At 40.9% G+C, this 21,016-nt stretch overlaps 1 protein-coding gene across 3 annotated transcripts; it reads right to left on the bottom strand.

The window, feature by feature from the left end:
- Window positions 1-78: 78 nt before the first annotated feature.
- itpkcb (inositol-trisphosphate 3-kinase Cb) lies at window positions 79-20,383 on the bottom strand. Of its 3 annotated transcripts, none has more exons than XM_030406833.1 (9): window positions 20,341-20,383; window positions 19,907-20,043; window positions 16,450-17,759; window positions 4,816-4,915; window positions 4,343-4,556; window positions 3,502-3,706; window positions 2,616-2,717; window positions 2,145-2,216; window positions 79-2,006 (listed from the first exon to the last, which is right to left on the bottom strand). In XM_030406833.1, the coding sequence occupies exons 3-9, from the start codon at window positions 17,581-17,583 to the stop codon at window positions 1,797-1,799; spliced, it is 2,037 nt and encodes a 678-aa protein (XP_030262693.1). In that variant the 5' UTR covers window positions 17,584-17,759; window positions 19,907-20,043; window positions 20,341-20,383; the 3' UTR covers window positions 79-1,796. The 3 variants fall into 3 exon arrangements, with proteins under 3 accessions (XP_030262693.1, XP_030262704.1, XP_030262685.1); XM_030406844.1 differs by having other exon boundaries at window positions 19,907-20,040; window positions 20,341-20,359; XM_030406825.1 differs by having other exon boundaries at window positions 19,907-20,357.
- Window positions 20,384-21,016: the final 633 nt, after the last annotated feature.

Below are 21,016 nucleotides of genomic sequence, written 5' to 3'. Positions count from 1 at the left end.
GAAATGTGTAAACAGATATCAGTGTAGGGTTGGGTTGAGGTGAGAGTTGAGTGGAGAACAAAAAACACAAACTCTGAAAACTCTTATTTCCAGTTTATTGCAATCCATGACCTGGACAAAGCAAGGAATTAATATCATGTTTCCATCTGTGTTTTTGACTAAAATACACTGCCTTTTAAAAATACAAAATGTGGGTTTGAATCCAGTCTTCTTCCTTAGAAAGCAGCACCCAGTTTGAGAACCTGATAGTTTGCCATGTTATAAATATAGAGGATTTGTGGGCAAAGAAATATAATACTTTGTAAACACTATTATTCACCTCTCCCAGTAGGTTTCCTTTTCAGAAGAGGAAAAACTGTCTAAATTTGAATTCCAATTTCATGAAGTCAGATATCTGCAGCAAAACTGTGTGTGTACGGAGTGATCCACCCACACACACACACCCAAACAACTGCTGCCTGACACTGTCGAAGGACGTCTGGAAGACTTGAGCTCACCAACCTGCTGCATTCCAGTCAAGGGATGACAGATACAGTCACGAACATCTAAAAATAACAACGTGGTTTTTTGTAAACTCTCTTCCGTACAATGATCAATCCCACAAACCTCCTCTTTCGTGTAGCTAAATGAGGCTTACAGCACTGTTTAAAAGTGATATTCTTCCATTTGATTATTTGAATCATAAGTTTCCAGTTTCAAGATCATGTGTAAGATGAAACCTCACAGAAGCCTCAACAGACTCATCAGTTTAATCAGGTAAATCCAGTTTCATTTCACCCTTTGCACCATCGCTTCACTGTAAAACTCCCAAAGCAACACTGATCAAAGAGAATGAACAGATAACAGCAAATTAAATCCATGTAATCATCTGTAAACCCGGTATTTTACTGCTGCTGCTGCTTCCCACCTTAAGACACACAAAGGCTTAATTTTTGTTCAATGGCTTCGTGAGGATCCATAGTGCAACAAATTCCAGACAAACATGGCTGCCAAGCTGCTTACTGTACAGTTAGATGAAAACAAAAGAAACGTCACTGCATTATCATACAAAAAAAAATCCAAATCTTAGAAAATACTTTCTTCTGCTCACTTTGGGATAACATCATCTTACACTTGGGTGAACTCTTTGGAAGAACAAAAAATATAAGGAGTCCACAGCACTGGAATGATCAAACAGCTCTTTCTTTAAAAAAGCGAGGCACACAAATCGTACAAACAAGGTCAGGACGTTATACCAAGGCCATAAAGAAACAAAATTAAATAAACTTGTATTTACACACTGAGTTAGTTAACACGTGGTCTGACCAGTGTTTTTAGTGTTGTTGTATATTTAAACATCAAAAATGGTCCATGATGAAAACAAAACTCCCGTTACCAAAAGCTCCTCAGGTTTCACACCTCTGCATCAAGTTCATGTTGGTGAGAGTGCTGTGTGCAAGTCTGACCAACAGAGGGAGATGATGAGGGGGGCGATGAGCCATGTTTAATGTCTAATGAAAAAGTGACTGTCAGAGGACAATTTTCTTTCAAAATAAACCAGTACATCACTTCTCCCTCTTTCCATTTCTACCTTTTGCATCAACTCATCCACAAATGGACCAATGCATGACATCAGCCTTTGGCATATTCCACTTTGCAATAGAAGTCCTGTGATTGTCTTCATCTTCTTCTTACACAGGTGGATAAAGACACTTAGATCATGGCGAGGCTCATGAAAAAGGTCAAACTAATGGCTCTGTTTTCTCACTAACCACCATCTGGAGCAAAGTTTTACTGCAGTCTTCTGAGTCTCCCTCTCAAGGAGTCTGTGGGAGCATACTGCTGAAGATGTCTATGAGGTTGTCCAGTCCCCACAGGTAGCCGTCCTCCCTGTTGCCCTCAACCCAGGGAGTCCTGTGATCCAGGGTCCTAGGATCCGGCAGAGGCACCGTCTTCCCGAAGTCGATCATCCACACTCTGGCCTTGCCCGAGGCATCGTGCACGAACAGCAGGGAGCTGCCCACGACCTGCCAAGAAGAAACCAGGGAGACGAGTGAGTTTATGTATGTGAGCGATGGAACACGAGAGCCAGTGACAGGATGATATCACATCTTCAACTTGGCCGACAGGTTTGTTTAGAAATCGTGAAAGTGAGTGTGTCTCACCTCGTGTGTCCTGAAAAAGTGTGACTGCTCGAGGACTGAGCGCAGTTCCTCCAACCGCTGTAGGTATAATTTCTAAAAAATAAAAATAAAAAAGAGAAAAATTAATGTTGTAAACAGGAACAACATGAATGGGAACAGGAAGTTGCAAAATGGACCAGAAAACGTTTTTTTTGTTCTTCTTTCCTCCTTAACTGTTAGTCTAAAGCCTCATCCACCCTCAATACTAAACCAATATCTCTAAAGCTCAATAAACAACACATTACAGCTTGTCGTTTTAAAAAATGGGAAAAATTCCATTAAAAAAAAATTATTATTTACACACAATGCCAGGATAGCCTTTTTCCTAGCTTTCCAGACTAGGGTCACCAGGCTATGCTAAACTAAGCAGACTGACTTAGCTCAGTTTTCTCAAGAAGTCAAACTTTTCTTGTTTTGCATTTACAAAATACAAGCAGTGAACTTGTCACATACCAGAATCTGAGTGTTGCCGCCTACAAAGTCCTCCAGGGCCTGCATCACCTGCTCCCTGTTCTTTGTCTTCTTAAAGTTGGTATTACAAGTTCCATCAGCTTTCTGTAAAAAAATATATTTTTTGTGTTATTATGTTTTTGATCTGCATGTGGACTAGACCCGCAACAATTACTCATTTAATCAATTAGTGGATCAAAATAATAAACGTCAACTTTTTGGATAATCAATTAATCGTTTCCGTCACTTCTTCCATCAAGATTGTCAAATTTCTCCTGGTTCCTGCTTTTTATGTAAGAATTTGCTGTTCGTCTTTGTCATTTATGGGGGTAAATGGAGAGTCTTTGGGTTTTGGGCTGTCGGTTGGACAAGAAGCAATTTGAAGATGACATTTTAGCAAAAAGAAAAAGGTAAAATAATCATTAGTTGCAGAGGACAATAATGTCATTCAGTCGGTAGTTTAAAGCTTCCTGATTGATGATGCAACTGGAAACAATAAATACTAACTTATGAACACGATTTTCACTGCCTCAGCATGACTGCTCATACCTGTTCGACTGGAAAATGTAGCCTTGGCCGGCAGCTTTAAATGCTCGCAGGGTGTCTGATCAGATATTTTTATTCCAGCCTGAGTAACATGCAAATCTGCACAGACACAGATATTGGAACAACCGGATAACCAGCCCAGGATTTAATTCTAAAAGAACAAACTGTCCTCTTTATGGCTGCACATCCAGCCAAAAAAACTTCAACAGGCTGTTTTTGTTCTACTCCAGTGTGTTTGGTCTATCCAGTGATAAATATTTACTCCCACTGATTGAGTTACTTCTTGTAGAAACCACATGTTTCCTCACTAACTCAGAGAACTACAGCCAAGAGGACTGCTGACCTTAAGGCCTTCTATGCGGAAGCCCATGGTGGCTGTGGAGCTGAGCGTCTCCCTCCACTGCATGTATCTGGGTTTGAGGACTCCCTGCTGGGCTTTCTCCTGCTCAGTGGGGGCGCCTGGGTCCACCGCCACCATCTTGTCATACATGTCCTTCCGCAGACGTGGACGCTCTCTGGCTTTAATGAGCTCCTCCTCCAAGTACGTCCTGAAAAATAAGAAGAAAGTTACTTTTAACGTGTTCCTTTCCCTTGCCTCACTTTCAATTGTCATTTTAAATGTTTACAGAGTGTCCATCTCTTGTGCTTTTGTTTTAAGTGCAATGCTAAAAAGGCAGAAATGCTGGATTTCTTATCTGTGAGACAGTTTTAATTTAATAAAATGTTGGCAGAGGATCTAAAAGGCAATTAATGATTATAAAAGAAGAAAGAGTTGGTAATGTAAGCCAGTCCCAAACAAGTAAGAGCCTTGTAAATGAGCAACAGAACTTTAAAATCATCCTAAAAAGATATTTGGAGCCAGTGCAGATGAGCTAAAACTGGGGTGTTATGTTCTTTCTTTCTTTTTCTAGTTCAAGCCTGGCAGTCGACCAGCAAGGAGAACATTAAAGTCGTCTAATATATATGAAATAAAAGCATGAAATTCCTGTGGAGTAAGTAGTTTTCTACAAACACAGCCATTATGATTATATAAATGGGATAAAGAAGCAGAAAACTGGTGGGAGTAAACTGCTTCTATGTGTGTAAAAGGTCATTTTCAAGGCTCACAGCGTCTCCCAGAAGCACAGGATAAAAACAGTCTTGGAGAGTGTTTTTTTCTTTCTTTATCTAGTGCCGAGTCGTACCTGCTTCCCATCTTACAGTCCATGATGGAGGGCGAGTCGAAATCAGCCAGCAGGTCATCCATCAGGTTATAGTCCTGCTCGTCTCTCTGGACCACCCCATAATAACCAGGCACGTGCGGGCGCAAGGTGTCCTTCATCAGCTTCTGTAGACACTGCTGCTCACACTCACAGTATCGCTTCAACAAGCGACCGTACTCCCCAGCCTGGAAGTTACCTTAGAGACAGACACACGCACACAGAAGATTAAAGACCAAAGATTACATTTTGTTCCTCTCCTAAACTACATTGTGCCCCTTTAAGTACACCGGCTTAAGTTTAATAATAAGAATAAATCCACACGGTGCACCTTTAAAGCTACCTCACTAGAGATGCAATGTCACTGTTAAGTGCAGTATGTTGTACTGCAGAATATAAGCTTCTTGTTGCACTTGAGTATCACTACATTGACAGTAAAGTTGCATTGAATTGAATACCTGCATGGCCAGCAAGCTGAACCCACGGGTAACGCTTCTTGAAGGACACGACGAAGGGGGACCAGTGAACCATGGTCTTCAGTTTCTGCCACGACTTATTCTGGAAAAAGAAACAAACGTCATCCTTTTGTTCCAGACAGGCGTGGACCGTCAAATCTGAAGCTCTGATTAATCAGCGCGAGGGTTTCTTTTCTGCTCAGACAAAAGCACTGAGCTAAATACCAACCAATAGAATGATTATCTATTAAAGGAAAACACACCCCGTAGTTTGCACGCATGCACGCACACACAAGCGCGCACCTCATTAGACATTGGACAGATCCTCCCCTTCAGCCAAGGCCAGGTGCACAACGTACGTGACACAAAGCCCATTCATAAAACATTTACTAAAGCCACCACTGTGGTGTCGTAAAACAGAACCTTACAGTCCACAATTGTGTGTGCAAGTGTGTGGGTGTGTGGGGGTGTGTGTGTGTGTCGTGGTTATCTGCATTGGGAAACACCAGAGCAAGGACAGTGTGCAGCAGGGGCTTTGACGCAAGCAATCTGAGGGGAACATGACATGTATTGATTAGAACAAGTGTGTGTGGGAAATCACAACAAACGGACAGCCAGTTGAGGAAAGGAATGTGTGTGAGTGTGTGTGTGTGTGTGTGTGTGTGTGTGTGTGTGTGTGTGTGTGTGTGTGTGTGTGTGTGTGTGTGTGTGTGTGTGTGTGTGTGACATCACGATAGATATTACTGTCGGGAAAATAATATCATTGAGTATTTCTTTTGGATATTTTTTTTATGCATACCTTATGCAAATAAATGTTTACCACAGAAACGATGATGATAAACTGAACAAGAAAATAGTGTGTCAGAGGCAAAAATGTGTGTAATAAAAATCACCTGGACAAGAGGCTATAATAATAAAACTAATCTTTTTATTACTAAATAACGTCTGTGGGTGACTGCGCTGCTCCACGCCTGGCCTATCTCTGCCATGTTTACATGTCAGCCGATCTCTGATCTCATCACATGCATTCCTTCCACAGCTGCTCTGTTGAAACTCTGTCACAATAAAACAGTCCACATTCAGGAATACACACATACACAACGGAAACTGCGGCTCTGTGTTTGACTTGGAGGAAAATAAAACATGATATATGTGAGTTTAAGGAGGGCTGTTTTGCAACATGAAAGGTTAAATATTTAGAAACATAACCACTATAAAAACTGTTCCAGGTGATTCTTTTTCATCGCCATCTTTAATCCCACACATATAAACCTTTGGACAAATGTGATTATAGTCTTCTAGTTCGGGATTTAAACGATAAAAAAAGTGGAGATTTTTAGATTTTCCAACAGAATTGAACAGCTGTGTTCCTCCGCCTGTGCTCCGTCAGACAGCTGGACAATGTCAGGACTTCAGACAGACATGGGAGGCAGAGAGTAATGAGAGTGAGTACTAGACACCTGCGACCTGAGCCTTCAATCACATCAACAGATTAACCTCGACATAACCTCTGCCACTTCAGGGCAAACGGCCGCTGATGAAAACATGCGAACATGGACTGCATTTCTCCACATTTGCAACGTGGAAACTACATTTTATGCAACAAGAACATTTCCTCCTGCTCATTTTGAAATGACTCGGTAGTAATCGAACCAGAATCAATACTTGTGACCCATGCAGGAGTGATGGGGTCTCGTTTCATGAATCCCTTTTGTGAGGAAAACCCTAGATCACATTTGTTAGATTTTCTATGGTGAGCAGCAACATTTCTGAATACACTCTTTTCTTTTCATCTCCCACAATCTGCCTTAGACATCAGTGGTCCATTTCAGTCTGGTTAAGCGGATGACTACCATGTGCCTTCTCAGATTTTTGTTTCTTGGTAGTGATTAATTCACCATAACATCCTAGTCATTCCATTATGTATCGTAATTTCTATGTTTACAGCAGGGCCATCAACAAGATTTAAACATGAAGTTTCCAACATGCTTACATTCGATTCATAAAAGATGCTGGGAATAAAAAACAAACACCTGTGATCTTTTAACTCTCAAATCAACTTAAATTGACAGCACTTGCCCTGAGATTTGCCGTTACATAATGGCATCACAAACAGGGGTTAGACAGCAATAGAGACGAACCAGAGGAGAAAATCAAACTGTTTTGGAGACGAGATCACTGAGATGGTAGATGAGACTGAAGCTAAGCAAAACATATTAATCTATTGAGTAAATAGTGGGTCTATAAACGAAAGTCAAACATGCAGTTTAGGATTGTGTCTACGCTGTTCATAAAGCTTCCCGACATCTTCCCCACTCCGGAAATTAGCTCATCCAAGGAGCATGTGAATGCACCAATGATCCCAAAGTGCAAAAACCCTGCATAACCAGCAGGCAAAAAATCAATAACAAGTCTAGACTATGATTAGAGATAAGATCACTTCCAAGTTGAGGTAAGTTTTTCTGCAGAAAAATATCAGTTGAGCAACAACCAACAAACCTCCTTAATCTTTAACCACATAAAAGACTCCAAGCACTCCACCCATTCTGAACAGTAAAACTGTGGCCTCTGCAGAGCTGCTGTGAGGGATAACTGTGAAGCTGTTATCTGTTAGACAGTATGAGGACGCACCTCTCTGAACAGGAGGCAAAGCACACATACATACTGTGGACATGTTAATCTTGGTTTATCCATCAGTTGTTTTTCATCAGATTTTCAGTGACTGATTCCTTTATGCCTAAACAAACCAATATTCACACACTTATCTTGCACTACCTACCACTTCTACCTACGCCATCTTGTGCAATTATCCTGTGCAAATAATACTATTTCTATTTTTTAAAATTGTTTTCTTACATATTCATATTCTTACACTGAGGCTGTTTATTTCAAATACTGGATTTATCTATCCATCCAGCCTTCAGCAAGGCAATATTTTTACAATTTAAATGTATACAATGCACATTGCCCCCTGTATATGATGCACATAGCATATAGTCCTTTCTATATTGTATCTTTCTCTCCTATCTAAATCTTTTTAGTATTTCTAAAGTCTTGTATTTATTGTATGTCTGTCTAACTGCTACTGTAACAAGTGAATTTCCCCGATGTGGGATGAATAAAAGTCTAAAGTCTAAATCAACTCTTCATTTTCATGACTGAATAAAATCAATAAACTGACAAAAGGACAACAGAAAGCACAACACAATTTTAGACCATTTTACTTATTTGGCGGACCCTGCCACCTTTGTAGCTTCTTAAACAGCTAGTTTGTTCAGTTGCCGAAAAAGCATTTGTATTATCACCACATTAATATCTAAATATTAAAAATCCAGAGTTTGAATTTTCAAACCGTCCTTTTTGGGGGGTTGTGTGCAAACATAAATAAAACATAAAACTGCCAAAGATTGTCGTCTCCTGCCTGATGGACCAACACACTGTAGTTACTGTAAATAGTCAAAGATCTCTTTTAAGAAACTGTCAACACTGTAGTCTAAAAATAATCTCCTGAAAAAACAGTTTTGTGGACAAAACACCCATTAGACCACAATAACCACAGCGTCTTTTGATTTTTCCATTATTCACTTCATTTGTCCCCATCTGACAGAGGCCTCATGACAGATGAAAGTCCAGGGGGGAATCGACGGGAGAGCAAGGTGAAGCAGACACCCACACCTCCAGCCTCTCTTCTTTCACTTCTCTTATCCAACATGCCATCAGGCTCTCGCACTAATTGCTTCAAGCTGACAGCCTAATGTGTTTCCTCTGCGGGGTCAAGTATATTAAACTAAAATTACCAGTCACAGCCGGAGTGAATGCTGCTAATGTTCTGCTGGAAAATGGAGGCGTAAAAGCAGAGAATCACGACAACTTCTAAATAAAAAAGGCCGGACTGTTGTTTGATTTTAAACTGAGCAAACTGTTGGTGTGTTGCTGTCTCATCCTCTCTCTTCAGCCCACACAGGCGAGCTTTTTAAACACAGAGGTCACCTCTCGCAGTCCAACACTCAGCATCTCCGCGCTTTCTTTTATATAACTCCCGAATATATAACAGAGATCATGTCGTCTTTCTTTGTTTGCTATGCTTCCTCTACATTCCGCAGAGCTCTGACGCGGATGAGTCAACTTTGCCTTTTTCGGGGGGGAAATCGATGGGAGGTCTTGTCTCCAAAAATGTATCCTCAATCAAATGCTATTTTGTCCTCCCAGAATTTCCTTGACTCCCATGTTCTATGATATTTGTTGCCCTTTTCTCTGAGATTTTGGGGTTGGAATGCTGGGAATGTTTCTGGTGCTTGTTGCCTCTGGCAGGGTCTCTCTGTGGTTCACAGGACAACGACAACAGCCATACAAAAGAAGACACCCTGACCACACCGTTGTGTCTTTACAGGCTCCCCCTTCAACCTTTCCACCACACAGATGAACCCTATTCATTACACATATGATCAAGGCAGGCCGTAAGACTGTTGAACTCTTGAACCTTTGAGCTTGTGATCATTAGCCCTTCTCCAAACACATGTCCTGGCTCGGTTTGACTTGACGCATCAGGGATTTTCATTTCATGACAACAGGGTTTGAAGGTGTGCCAAACTGATGACGTATCTCTTTACTATTATTTACTATTGCACTTTCTCAGTCGTTGGTGGCCAGCTATCTGATCATCAGTGATTTTATGACTGGTTTCACAATTTTGCTTGGTACCTACAGCTTCGTACTGAGATGGGATGATGAAGCAGATCTCAAAGAGGAAAAGGAAGCGACTGCTTGTCCCTGAACGGTGATGACGGCCATCTGATGTCACCAAAACCTTCTTGAAGGTGTTCAGGCCTGCTTTAAGATGTATCAGGAGATGGTCCATTTTGCGCGCAACTCGGCATGTTTTAACTGGCGAATGGAAATGCAAATCAACACAGTAGAGCCAAAATTACAGAAAGAAAAGCTGTACACAACACACTACTTGCACCTTATTAATATAGATGTCACTTCACATTTATACAGCTATTACTTACTGGTTGCTTCCTGTTTACATCTCTCTTGACTTATTTGTTACTGACATTTGTACCTCCATGCATGACATTATTACCTGTTAACTACCTGTTTACATGCTGTTTGACCATCATAGTATATGCTTTTATTAGTGCACTGCCCATCTAAAACCGTCTTCTGAGTTCTTACTGCACAAGCACCTACCACAGTATTATATTTAAACTTACTTTATTGTATTTTATTTTATTTTATATATATATATAATTTTCTATTCCTATGTTTGAATTTCTACACTCGTACATCTTTATGTCTTAGATCATCATGTGTAATTTTCATTGTAAAGTATATTTTTTCATCATTGTTGGAGTTATCCTGAGAATTAAGAGTTGCATTGCCAAGGATCGCTTCACTGCAGCTGTTTTGCATCTGACAATAAAGGACAAGACATTCATCAACCTAACCTATCATCTTTTGAGGCAGTGTGCTTTAGAAACAAAGTAATTCCTGTCATTATCGGCCATAAATACAGCTTTAAGGTTTTTTTAAGTTGAAAAATAGCACTTATGACACGTAAATTCACCTGGCTTAAAATGCAAAATGCAAGCTAATACAAACGGGTGTTTAATTTGTGTTGCTGTTATTTTGCATTGCAATATCCCTCATTAAAAAGTATTAGTTTTAGCAAGGTATAGCTAATAAACTGGCAACTGAGCGAATTTGTGAGATAACAGGGACAAAATTCAATTCTAAGAAATTAACTGATTACATTAAGTATTACAGTATTACAGACTGAAGCATGGTCGGTTAACTGGCTGCTTAACCCAGATAAAGAGATCATTGCAGCCACATAGAACTGCATACTGTGCACCAAACAAACTGTCACACGCTGTAACAAGAGACCAGGATATCAAATCACATAACATTTGAATACCCAAACCTGTCACATGCATTTGATGCAATCAGCCTTTGGGTCATCTGTCTGAAGAGCCGTGACGTTAGCGATTACATTCGACTGACTGAATCCAAACGTGTAATGCCCTCTGGATAAACTTGCCATTCTCCATTTCTTACCTGGCAGACGGAGCAATAGTGGAGGAGGAGGCAGGCGGTGACACAAGCACACACGGCCCCGGAGAGGAAGCGAGAACGCAGCCAGCGCAAAACACTCTGTACCATCAGCGCAGGGTCTCCACTTGCAAACACTACCAGGGATGTGTGCCTCCCAGTCGGCCTGAGATCCTTCGTAACCATCTATTAGCCAGTGTAAGCTCCTAGCTCCGTCTTATTCCAGTTTCAGTCAGGCTGTAAACCCTCGCTGTAAAATGAGGCTTGTGTTGCCTGGTAAACTAATCCTCCTCTGTTATAAGCTCACACTTGTTTCTCTCACAGTGACCCCCCCTCCTTCTCTACAACCTACTTTTGTCATCCCAATTCACAATTTCTCCTGTTTCACCATCCTGTCACTCCTCCCTTCCTCTCTTCACCACTTTCTCAATACATGATATCGCCGTTGCTGTCATCAAGCACGTACCTGTCAACTTCAAGCTGTCATTTTTCTCTTTCTTTCTATCTTCTGCCTGTTTGAACAAGCCCCCTTCTCTTTTACCTCCTGCACTAAGTCATTCCTCCTCTCCCCCTAAAGGTACAGATGTCCACACAATGAGTGGTCTTCTCTCTCTCTCTCTTCAGTCTAACCTTTGTACGTCTCCCCTGTCTATCTCATCCTCCTAATCCACACAGGGCCTATCCTGAGCCCCACGCTGAGGCTGAGCCAATCTCCTGCCCGATTCATGACCGAATGGCAGCATGGGGGTAGGGACAACAGGCCTTGCCATACCCTCCCAGTACTCTCCTTTTGTCTGCATGACAAATTCCTCACTAGTATGTGGCTTACAGAGGTAGGTATGTGTGTGTGTGTGTGTGTATGTGCGTGTGTGCGTGCGTGTGTGCAGAACCTGTCAGACAACTATCATCAGCTACAGGAGTGACTACACATGCTTACACTACAGGGTGTTTTCAGGTACTGTCAGAGATCTTTTCTGAAAAACTAGCTGATTTAAAACCACATCCCTTTCCCCTGACTCAAGTGTTCGAGCAGCTCAGCTGTGGTGGGCCACTGAATGTTCAGGAGACGCTGGCACAGCTTTAAAAGATCGCTAAAACCCATCTTCACAGAGAGACTTTAGATAAGATTAAATAGTGATATTACTGTATGTTATAGTGCTTGTCTCTGCATGTTTTCTCTATTTTATGTATGTAATGTTCAATTGAAACAATCGATCCTGATTTATTTTGTAAATCGAAACAATAGTTTATGTTGTTTGTGGAGGCAAAATACAAGAAATTTGCTAGTTAATTCTCTCCAGTGCGATGATTGTCTTATTTATATTCCTGCAAATGCTAACCTTTCAGTTTATCTGTTTCTCTTTTTCATTGGCCACCGACAATATACAGTTATGTCAATGGTGGTGGAATGAAGCAAAGTACATTTACAAAACTACGCCCCAGTGCACCTGATTTTTTCATTTGGGCTCATTATTGAGGTGCACCCATTAACATATTTAAAAATAAATTTCTTATCCCATTTTATTAATGACTGTAAACAGGCATAAAAGTGCAGATAATGTTTCTCTTCACTAAAATCACAGCACATGCAACAAGAAATTGGGATAACCTCAAAAATATGGTCTATATTTTTTCAATTGCTAAATTTCAAGCACACCAGTTTTTTTCTCAACCAACACAGTCACACCCTGGAGCCTTGATAATGGCACTTTTTATACCTCTACTACGCCACAAAAGGCAAATACTTTAGTTTTGCATGACTACATTTATTGGACCTTTTATTTTCCCTATTAAAAGTTGACATACAAATAATGTGTGTTGCATTGTTACCGATCAAACTATCAAACAGAACATAAAATGGTTAAATTTAGCTTAATCTCAGTAAAGTACTTAATTAATCGCTTTGCTACTTACTTTCGCTTTTGATAGAAGTACATTTTGCTTACATTGTTTCACTTTAACAAACTAAGTTGAACTTTTAAGTTGTTCTAAAACCGTCTAAGTTAATATTGATGCCTCCTTATGACATAAGCAAATAAGACAATCAGCAATAAGATTGCCCATTTCTCCAGAATTATGATAGCTACTCTTAATGCCTGTCACAGGGTCAGATTCCGACTTATCTGGGTTTGACAGGTCATAAAATTCAAACTTTGTTTCATGGCAGTGAGCTGAGGATAAATTGTCTAGTCTCACAGCCTGAGAAGAGAAGCTGCTCTGTAGTCTGGTGGTACCACACTAAAACAAAGTTAACTTTGTTTCACCCTCGTCATCCTTTGGCCAAAATTAACAAAAAGTTCCATGTCAGAACTTTAAGTAACATCTTTAATGCTAGACTGGCTTGTAATAGAGCATTGTCACATGTGGTTTTGCTACTTTTACTTAGCTGAATATTTCCTCTGACGCTGCATGTACAGTTGATTTAAATCTAATGGAAATTTGGCTCAAACAAACAAACATCATACACTGTATTACTTTCCTTTCTTTGCTTTGCAGCATGGATTTTGCGTATACGTGCAGTGGGAGTGATGAGTGGGACTTTGTATAATGGGTGCTGCGGAAAACAACTCTGACATTGTGGCTCATGTGAATAAGCATGCATAAATAAGAAGAAAAATCATCACGTGTAGGTTACGTGTTCAGAGTTTCAGTGTTTGTCTGTGCTTTGTGTTATCTGCTTACACTCATTTTCCTCTTGTTTTCTGTTCCACTGTATGTCTCACGGTGTTTCGGGGCAAAATATTAAGCTTTTGTCCAATGCGGGGGGGAAGAAAGAGTGTGTCATAAAGCAGCGGAGTTATCTGATAATAAGTTATAAAATAATATGCGCATTGTTGGCTGCAGACATTTGTAGGAATCTTAATCTAACATTCAAATATCAGGGACAGAGCAGATACTGTCTGGTGTGTGAAAAAGAGAACAAGACAAGTAGGAGAAAAAAAAAAAAGTACCATATATGGCAAAGACGTCGCCTAGCAACCGGCTCTGCCTTCAGCCCAATTTTCCATGACACACACTGAACTCTGAATGCAAGACGGCATCGCTGCGAGTGTGTGTGTGTGTGTGTGTCTCTGAGTATGCATGTTTGAGCAAGAATCCGCTCACGTCACACAGCGTACAAAATGTACCTGGTTTGACTGGGAGCTCACAGTGTGGCCGCAGCTTTTTAAAGCCCATAACAACAATCAATCTGCGGCCTCACCCCTATAAATTATAGCGCTTTAACTCAACTATGAGAGGGCAGAACATCTCCACTGAAACCTGGCTCTTATCAAACATCACAGGCCAGCGTCATCCTGTTTGTCACAAGAGCCCAAGTGCAACTCCTCAGGTTGCTCATTTCCTGGCTTTCAGTGTCAAAGCCAGGAAATTACACTGTCCACTGACCGGCTCATTCAAATTATCATTACAGTAAGTGGGAGCGAATGAGCATGTGTACCGTGTGGAGAAATGTGACTGAGAAAACTGACCTAGGACACACATTACCAATATTAAAACCAGAGTTACATCAGTTGATATTTTAGAAACCCAAATGTTGGAAGTCAACATATCCTTTGGCACCAAACACCCAGGAAAAAAGGGAAATGTATGATTATTTTTTTGTATATAGTCAGGTTGCTGGTTCTATTCGAAACATATATATATCAACTTGAGTTTTAGGAAATTGAAATGGGCATTTTCCACAGCTTTTGGATATTTGATAGTTGAAATATATAAGTTAAGATAAATCATTAATGATAATAATCCTTACTGTCAGCCAAAAGATGTGAGTGTGGTAAAAACTAATAATGAAGTGGGCAGAACTTTTGTGGATCAAAAATGTTTTCCAGTTTCAAGTGGTTGACATAATTTATGATTTGATTAATGTTCATTTAAAAAGGAAATAATAATTAAATTTTAGACACGACTAAGCGTATCACAAGACAAGACAGGCAGGATCTGTATTGATTTATGCTTCATCTGTACTTGTGTACTGTGTACTGTAATAAAGTCGAGCTTGTTTGTTTGCTGTGGTTATTGTTTTTTGTTATATCTATGTTTTGCCTACTTTTCTCCTGTCATGATTTGTTTTATCATCATTTCAATCACTATTTTAACATCTTGCTATGAGATAAAAGCTGAAAATGCGAGTAACACTGGCACATTTACACTGATGTTGATCAAAGTGTACTATCCCTTTAAAAATAAATAACATATATACATGGTTAATGTGTTAAAGAGGCGGCTCTAGTCTGTCACATTTTTCTCTGTCTCATGTCTCCCCCTTTCTCTGGAAAAACTAAATGAAATACCAGATGAGGGTGGACCGTCTGCAGTGGAAAAATGACCGGGGCTAGATTAATAAAAAATGACATAAGTAGAGCTTCTGACACGTTTTGTGCAGCACAATATGAATGACATGCTGACAGTTGAGCATCTTTCAACATTCACGTGAGCTGACGTGGCCTGAAGAGAAAACCTGGATATACAGGATTCAGACGAGAAGAGAAGTGGAGACATCCTGTTTTTAAGACTTGTGTCATTCCAGGCATTTATAGTCTGACTCTGGAAGAGGGGGGGGTCATCGCGACTTCCTTCTTGGAAACTTTAAACTGCATCTCATGTCTGGAGGAGAGGAAACCTTTAAACCTTGGTGGATGTAAACTAACTCCTAAATTGCTCTGATAGCATCAGCAAAGTATGTTTTTATACAAAGTGTACAGTGCTGAAGTGGCAGCTGTAATGGGATGACTAATTGTACAAACATGCATTCAGACCCTGTTTTAATGGCACTGCAGTTGAGCTCATCAAAAGCAATGTGATCATGAGCCATGGGAGTAGAAGGGTAACAAAGCGGGGGCTGGAGATAAGAGTCAGTTTCCTCTTCTTTGGTTTAAATTTGTTATCACCATGTTTTTACTATCAGGGTTTAGAGAGTCAAGCTGTTCAGGCATGGAACCACATTTGACAAATTAATTTTGGCATTTGGAACAGACAAAACCACAAAAACCATAAGACACAACTCTAACAAACCTCCTGATTGACTGGAGTCTTGTTTTTGACATTTGCACGGCAGCACTTCAAGGACGATCACATCCTGGGAATTTAACTACCTTAAAATTTCCATATGACAGTTTGAGCAGCCTAAATCAACTTATGGAGACCGATGTGACTGCCATTGTTCCGTGTATGTTTGTGCACGACCGCTGCACAAAATAAATATGGAAATAGATGCGTGCCTGCAGCAACTGATGTATGACATGGGGGTTGTTGACCTGCATGTTCCCTACATGCATGCAGTGTGTGTGGATTTGTACATGTTAATATCAATTCTACCTCATTGAGTATTTGCAGGTAGTAATTGTGTTCAGGTAAAGAGAGGCCCTTAACAACACACCATACTGTATGTCTGCCATAATATGAAGCGAATGATGCAATATTTGCATGTGTAATGTTTGGAAGCCAAAGCAGTGAGACCTATTTATCAGTTCTCTACAGAGTGCAGCTGACAGGCCATTAACACAAAGAAATACTTCATGCTATTGTTCAAAGTTATTGATCTGCACAGTCAATATCAATCAATACTTTGCTGTGAAAGACACTCACCCCTGTCCCATCGTCCGGGCTGCACAGAGACCGGGCCGGAGACAGACTGGACTCGATGTCGCTCCCTGTGAAGTCGTCCTCGGACTCCTCGAAGGACGAGGCGGAGGACAAGCCGATGGAGGAGGAGTTGGACAGCTTCCTCGGGGACCGCATCAGTGCGGGGGATCCTCCGCAGCCACTGTCCGAGCAGGGGGACTCGTCATCTGGGTGAGGGTCGAGACACGAGCCGGTGCTGAGCTCCGAGCGGGTGCTCAGCTGGGCCGGTGTCCCCTTAGACCGTGTCGGACTGGGGTCTCTGGTTATGATGAGTTTCGGGATTGTTCCTGGGTAGCTTTGGCCTCCCGTGGGGCCGTGGGGGGCCTGATTAGAATCCTTTTCAACCGGACAGCAGTTGTTTTGTTCTTGTCCTGCTTTGGGAGCGGGGCTACAGTCAGTTTTTGTCATCTTAGCCTCCGCCGCCGACAGCCCGCTGCCCAACGCTTGTTCCGGGGGCAAGTCAGACAGAGTCCGCTCAGTGTCCGGGTCAGAGGTGAGCGGCGGGGTTGAACTCACACTCGTCCCGGTTAAATCTCCAACTTCACCCACAAGACGACCCTGGTTGTTTCCCCCCAGTGGCTGATCTTCCATGGCCCTCGTCGGGGGGTCCGAGGCATTGTCCTCTCGCTCGGGTTTCGGCTCCTCGCAGCCCGCTCCGCTGTCTTCTCCGGTCCGCCTTTCCAAACCTGACGCATCGGACGGGCCAGCCGCTGCCTCTCTGTTCACAGCCTCGGTGTTATCATCTAGGCCGGATGGTCCCTCAAAACAACCCGGGGATGCTTGCTGTTCTCCACTCGTCGACACAACCTCGTCCCTCGGCAACTTTCCTACTCTGTGATCGCGGCGCGCTGCTGGATCTCCGGCTCCGTTTCCGCAACCCAAATCCGCTTCTGTTTGGCTGGAGTCTCGCTTTCTCCTCCCCAAACACGACAGCACTTTATTTTTCATCGGATTCCTGTTTAACTGGTCACTGGTTCGTCGCTTCTCTCCGCTCCTAGGTCTGCGGATACGGAGCCGCTGGGCTGTCTCGCCTGCTTTCCATTTCGCTCTGCCAGGGGTGGCGGCGCTGTGCGATAGATCTGAGCGCGTTTGGCCCATCCTGCATGCCGTAGTAGTAACAGTGTTCCAGACACACCCTCGGTGGTTGCTCTTGAATAGTTAAAACCACTTAGAACGTGACTCCTACTATGTACAGTAAGCCATTACTCACACAATCCATTCATTAAGCCTGGGAAATCTTACATTGCTCCATGTCTTTCTTCAAATGTCTGAATCTGTGAGGACAAAGAGATGATGAATAATTCAGCAAACAAATTAACTGCATGAAAAACAACCTGCTGTACCAACACACCCACTCACTTACTTGAAAGTGCATTAATCAGACCCACAGTGTAATCATTAACAGCACACATAAAGCCCCAGTCAACAATGACTGTTATTAATCACTGTCTGGTTCATTAATCTGTGATTTACAATCAGCTCTGATATTCACATCTCATTTCCTGGAGGCAAAGATACTGACATGGGAAAGTCAAATCAACTACACTGACCCTGAGATTATATTCACAGGAAAATATTACTGATTTAAAATATGTCATAAATTCCAGGTTAAGGAAGTTTTGGACTCAGTTTTACCAGAGTCAGTCAGTGTAACACTGCCCTCCAGTGACTAGACACTATGTCATTGTCCGAGTAATGTATTAAACGAGCACTAAAATAGTTAATCAGGAGAAGAAATTTAATGACTGTTTTTTTTATGACTAAATAAACTGAATAAACAAACTGACCTTATAGGCCAACACAATTTCATACTGTTTCACTTTGTTTACATGGGGTGGACCCCGTCACCTTTCTAGCTCAAAACAGTGTTCTGGGGACATTATTTTCCTCTTAGAACAGCTTGTTTATTCAGTTACAGAAAAAATGTCTATTAATACTGTAAATATTAAAGTTCTGAGTATAAATGTATTCTCCAAAACAACATAGTGCCCCTTAAATACAGCATTTTTCTTTAGATCCAAACTGCTGTCTTAAGTTCATAATGACGCATTCATTTGTCCAAGACAAACCAGAGGGCAAGTTGACTTAAAACACTATTTTTAGCCAGTTCTTCATTTCACAACACGCGTACGGCTTCGACAAAGGAGCGTTTTTTAAATAGTAAATCAATTAGTCTTTCACTTTTTTGTTAAATAAATTGATTAGTCATTCGGTCAAGAAGATTTTCCAAGGAAAAGTTCTTTAGGTTGCTTGTTTTGAATGACCCACAGTCTAAAACCACAACATGTATCTAATGTACTGAGATATGTCGTTCAAAAAATGGATTAATTGAGTAATCGTTTCAGCATTAAATAAGTGTTCAATACAAGCAGGTGTGTCAGCAAAGAAAAATAAACTGTGGTCTTCAATGTTTATGTCTGGTCCTAACTGATGGTTAAAGTATAGTTGGTAAAATGTAATAAAAGTAAATGATTACATTTGTCTTTGGTCACATATTCCAGCCGACTGTAAGCTGTTCACAATTAACAATTTTAGGGTAAAAGAATCACAGCTGTGAGATGGCAGCTGTCCTATTAAAAGACACATTTTTATCATTTTACAGGACACACAGCGCGACATCCTGGAAACATTCACAGCATTTTACAGTCGACTATGAGTGTCATTCAGTCATCGACAGTGGCAGCGCTGCAGTCACCCAGTTGTCAGAGAGGAATGCTCTCAGAAAGGAAATGAGACAGGAAGGATAACAATGGAAAGAACAGCTCATATTGAAACACACATACACACTTCATACTGAAGTACATTCTTGTGTAATTGATATCATAAATAATCATCCATGATGACTCACACTGGGGTAAATGACTGAGAGTCTTGTGCCACACTGATATTAATTGGATCACTTAAAACACAAGTGTATGTAGACATGCACGGATGTACACGCAGCAAACAGTGACACACACTTTATGGGAAGATGGTCACTCCCTGGCAAACATGTCTAACATAAAATGATCTGCGACTAAATGACAGTATGGTCTTTCATCTGGTGTCTATATGTGTAATCACTTGGACAAACCATAAGGCCACAGTGGACAACATTGAAAAAAAAAGTATTTATATACATTAAGGGCAGCATTGGTATACTTTGCATTTTGGGGTTATAATTAGATCTTTTACAAAATATTGCCTGATGAATTTCAGGTGGAAAACTTTTTTTAAATTGTATTTGTAGTGTAGACATTTTAAGCCAGTGTGACAATACAGAGACACATATAGAGGACTTCCTCAAGCTGACTTTAAATTGGCGAAAGATCAAAACTTATACTATACTGAATTTTCAAAACAATGAAATGTGATGTTTCATTTACTGTGACTTTGTTGGTAAGATAATTTGACACATTGTAAAACTATAAATCAGACTCACCAGACGATCCTCCTGAGTTCCTCATCCTGTGTGAAGCAGCTGTTAAATGCCTACAGTGATGTGGAGGTTTATGACTTACAGCAGGAGGGGGATGTGCCTGCGGCTTATCTCTTCGGCTAGCAGTGTGTGCAGTGCTGCTGTGTGAAGCATGTGGTTGAAGTGAAAGAGGAAATGCTTGTCAAAACAGGGGCAGGTCTTTGCTAACATTCAGGCTCTGATACTGCAGCTGACAACCGTTGTGTCAGCTAGCCGGCTAACTAGCAAGCTAGCTAGCTAAAGACTCGAACTGGCTAAACTCAGATTAAAGTAGTGAAGTTAAATCTTAATAAACTTATTTAATACAGTTTTTAAGAAGTGACAACAAACAGCTAGTCAGTGGTTTAAGTGTTAATACCCAAATTAAAATGTTTTAGTTTTAAATTGTGTTTAAATACCGTTATGACAGCACGCGACATGTGGGTAAAGTGGCTGTAAAGGTGCTGCCTTCAAATGCTCCCGGAAATCTCCTCAGGTAACTTTATTGAGGACAAATTGTGAAATTATTGTTAATGAAACATAACAATGTTTATTTTAAAAACTGTCAAACATATAGATAGCTTATGATTTCGTTTGTTCAAACTGAATATCATTAAATTATTTTCTTTCTACTGCACTTATAGGTAAAATGTTCTATCAATAAAACTTTATTTATATTGCACTTTTCATACAACAAACTAACACAAAGAGCTTCACCCCCCCCACCACCACCATCTCACCTCACCACAAGCACACAAATACATACATAATAAGCAAAATAAAACAGGAACTTAGGCAATGAGGAAGCTCCACCTTAAGTAAAACACACAGTTGAAACACAGTCATTGATAGAATAGAGGGACAATACACTGTGAGTAATACTTATAACACTATAAATCACGATAAAATGGGGTCATCAAGCCTGAGACCACCAGCCAAAACGCCCTCATGCCGCAGCGGTCCCAACACAACCCTCTCCACCACAGGCAACAACAAGAGAGGTATGCTGTAGTTTAACAGAAATGAAACCCTATTAGTATTTGAGATGACATCACATTTCAAGGTTGAGCTTTAATGACTTCTTGAATTTTCTCA

This window comes from Sparus aurata, chromosome 2, assembly GCF_900880675.1.
Source record: "Sparus aurata chromosome 2, fSpaAur1.1, whole genome shotgun sequence".
In the NCBI taxonomy this organism is placed as follows: Eukaryota; Metazoa; Chordata; class Actinopteri; order Spariformes; family Sparidae; genus Sparus; species Sparus aurata.
The sequence above is the reverse complement of the archived record's forward strand: the minus strand, read 5'-3'. Positions and strand labels throughout refer to the sequence as shown.

Excerpts from the sequence above, each read along its gene's own strand:
- itpkcb (XM_030406833.1), bottom strand. The coding sequence starts at position 17,583 with ATGGGCCAAACGCGCTCAGATCTATCGCACAGCGCCGCCACCCCTGGC. Across the intron at positions 4,916-16,449 it reads GCCCGGACGATGGGACAGGG|AATAAGTCGTGGCAGAAACT; the intron begins GTGAGTGTCTTT and ends TTCTTTTTCCAG. Across the intron at positions 3,707-4,342 it reads GACTGTAAGATGGGAAGCAG|GACGTACTTGGAGGAGGAGC; the intron begins GTACGACTCGGC and ends CTTATTTTTCAG.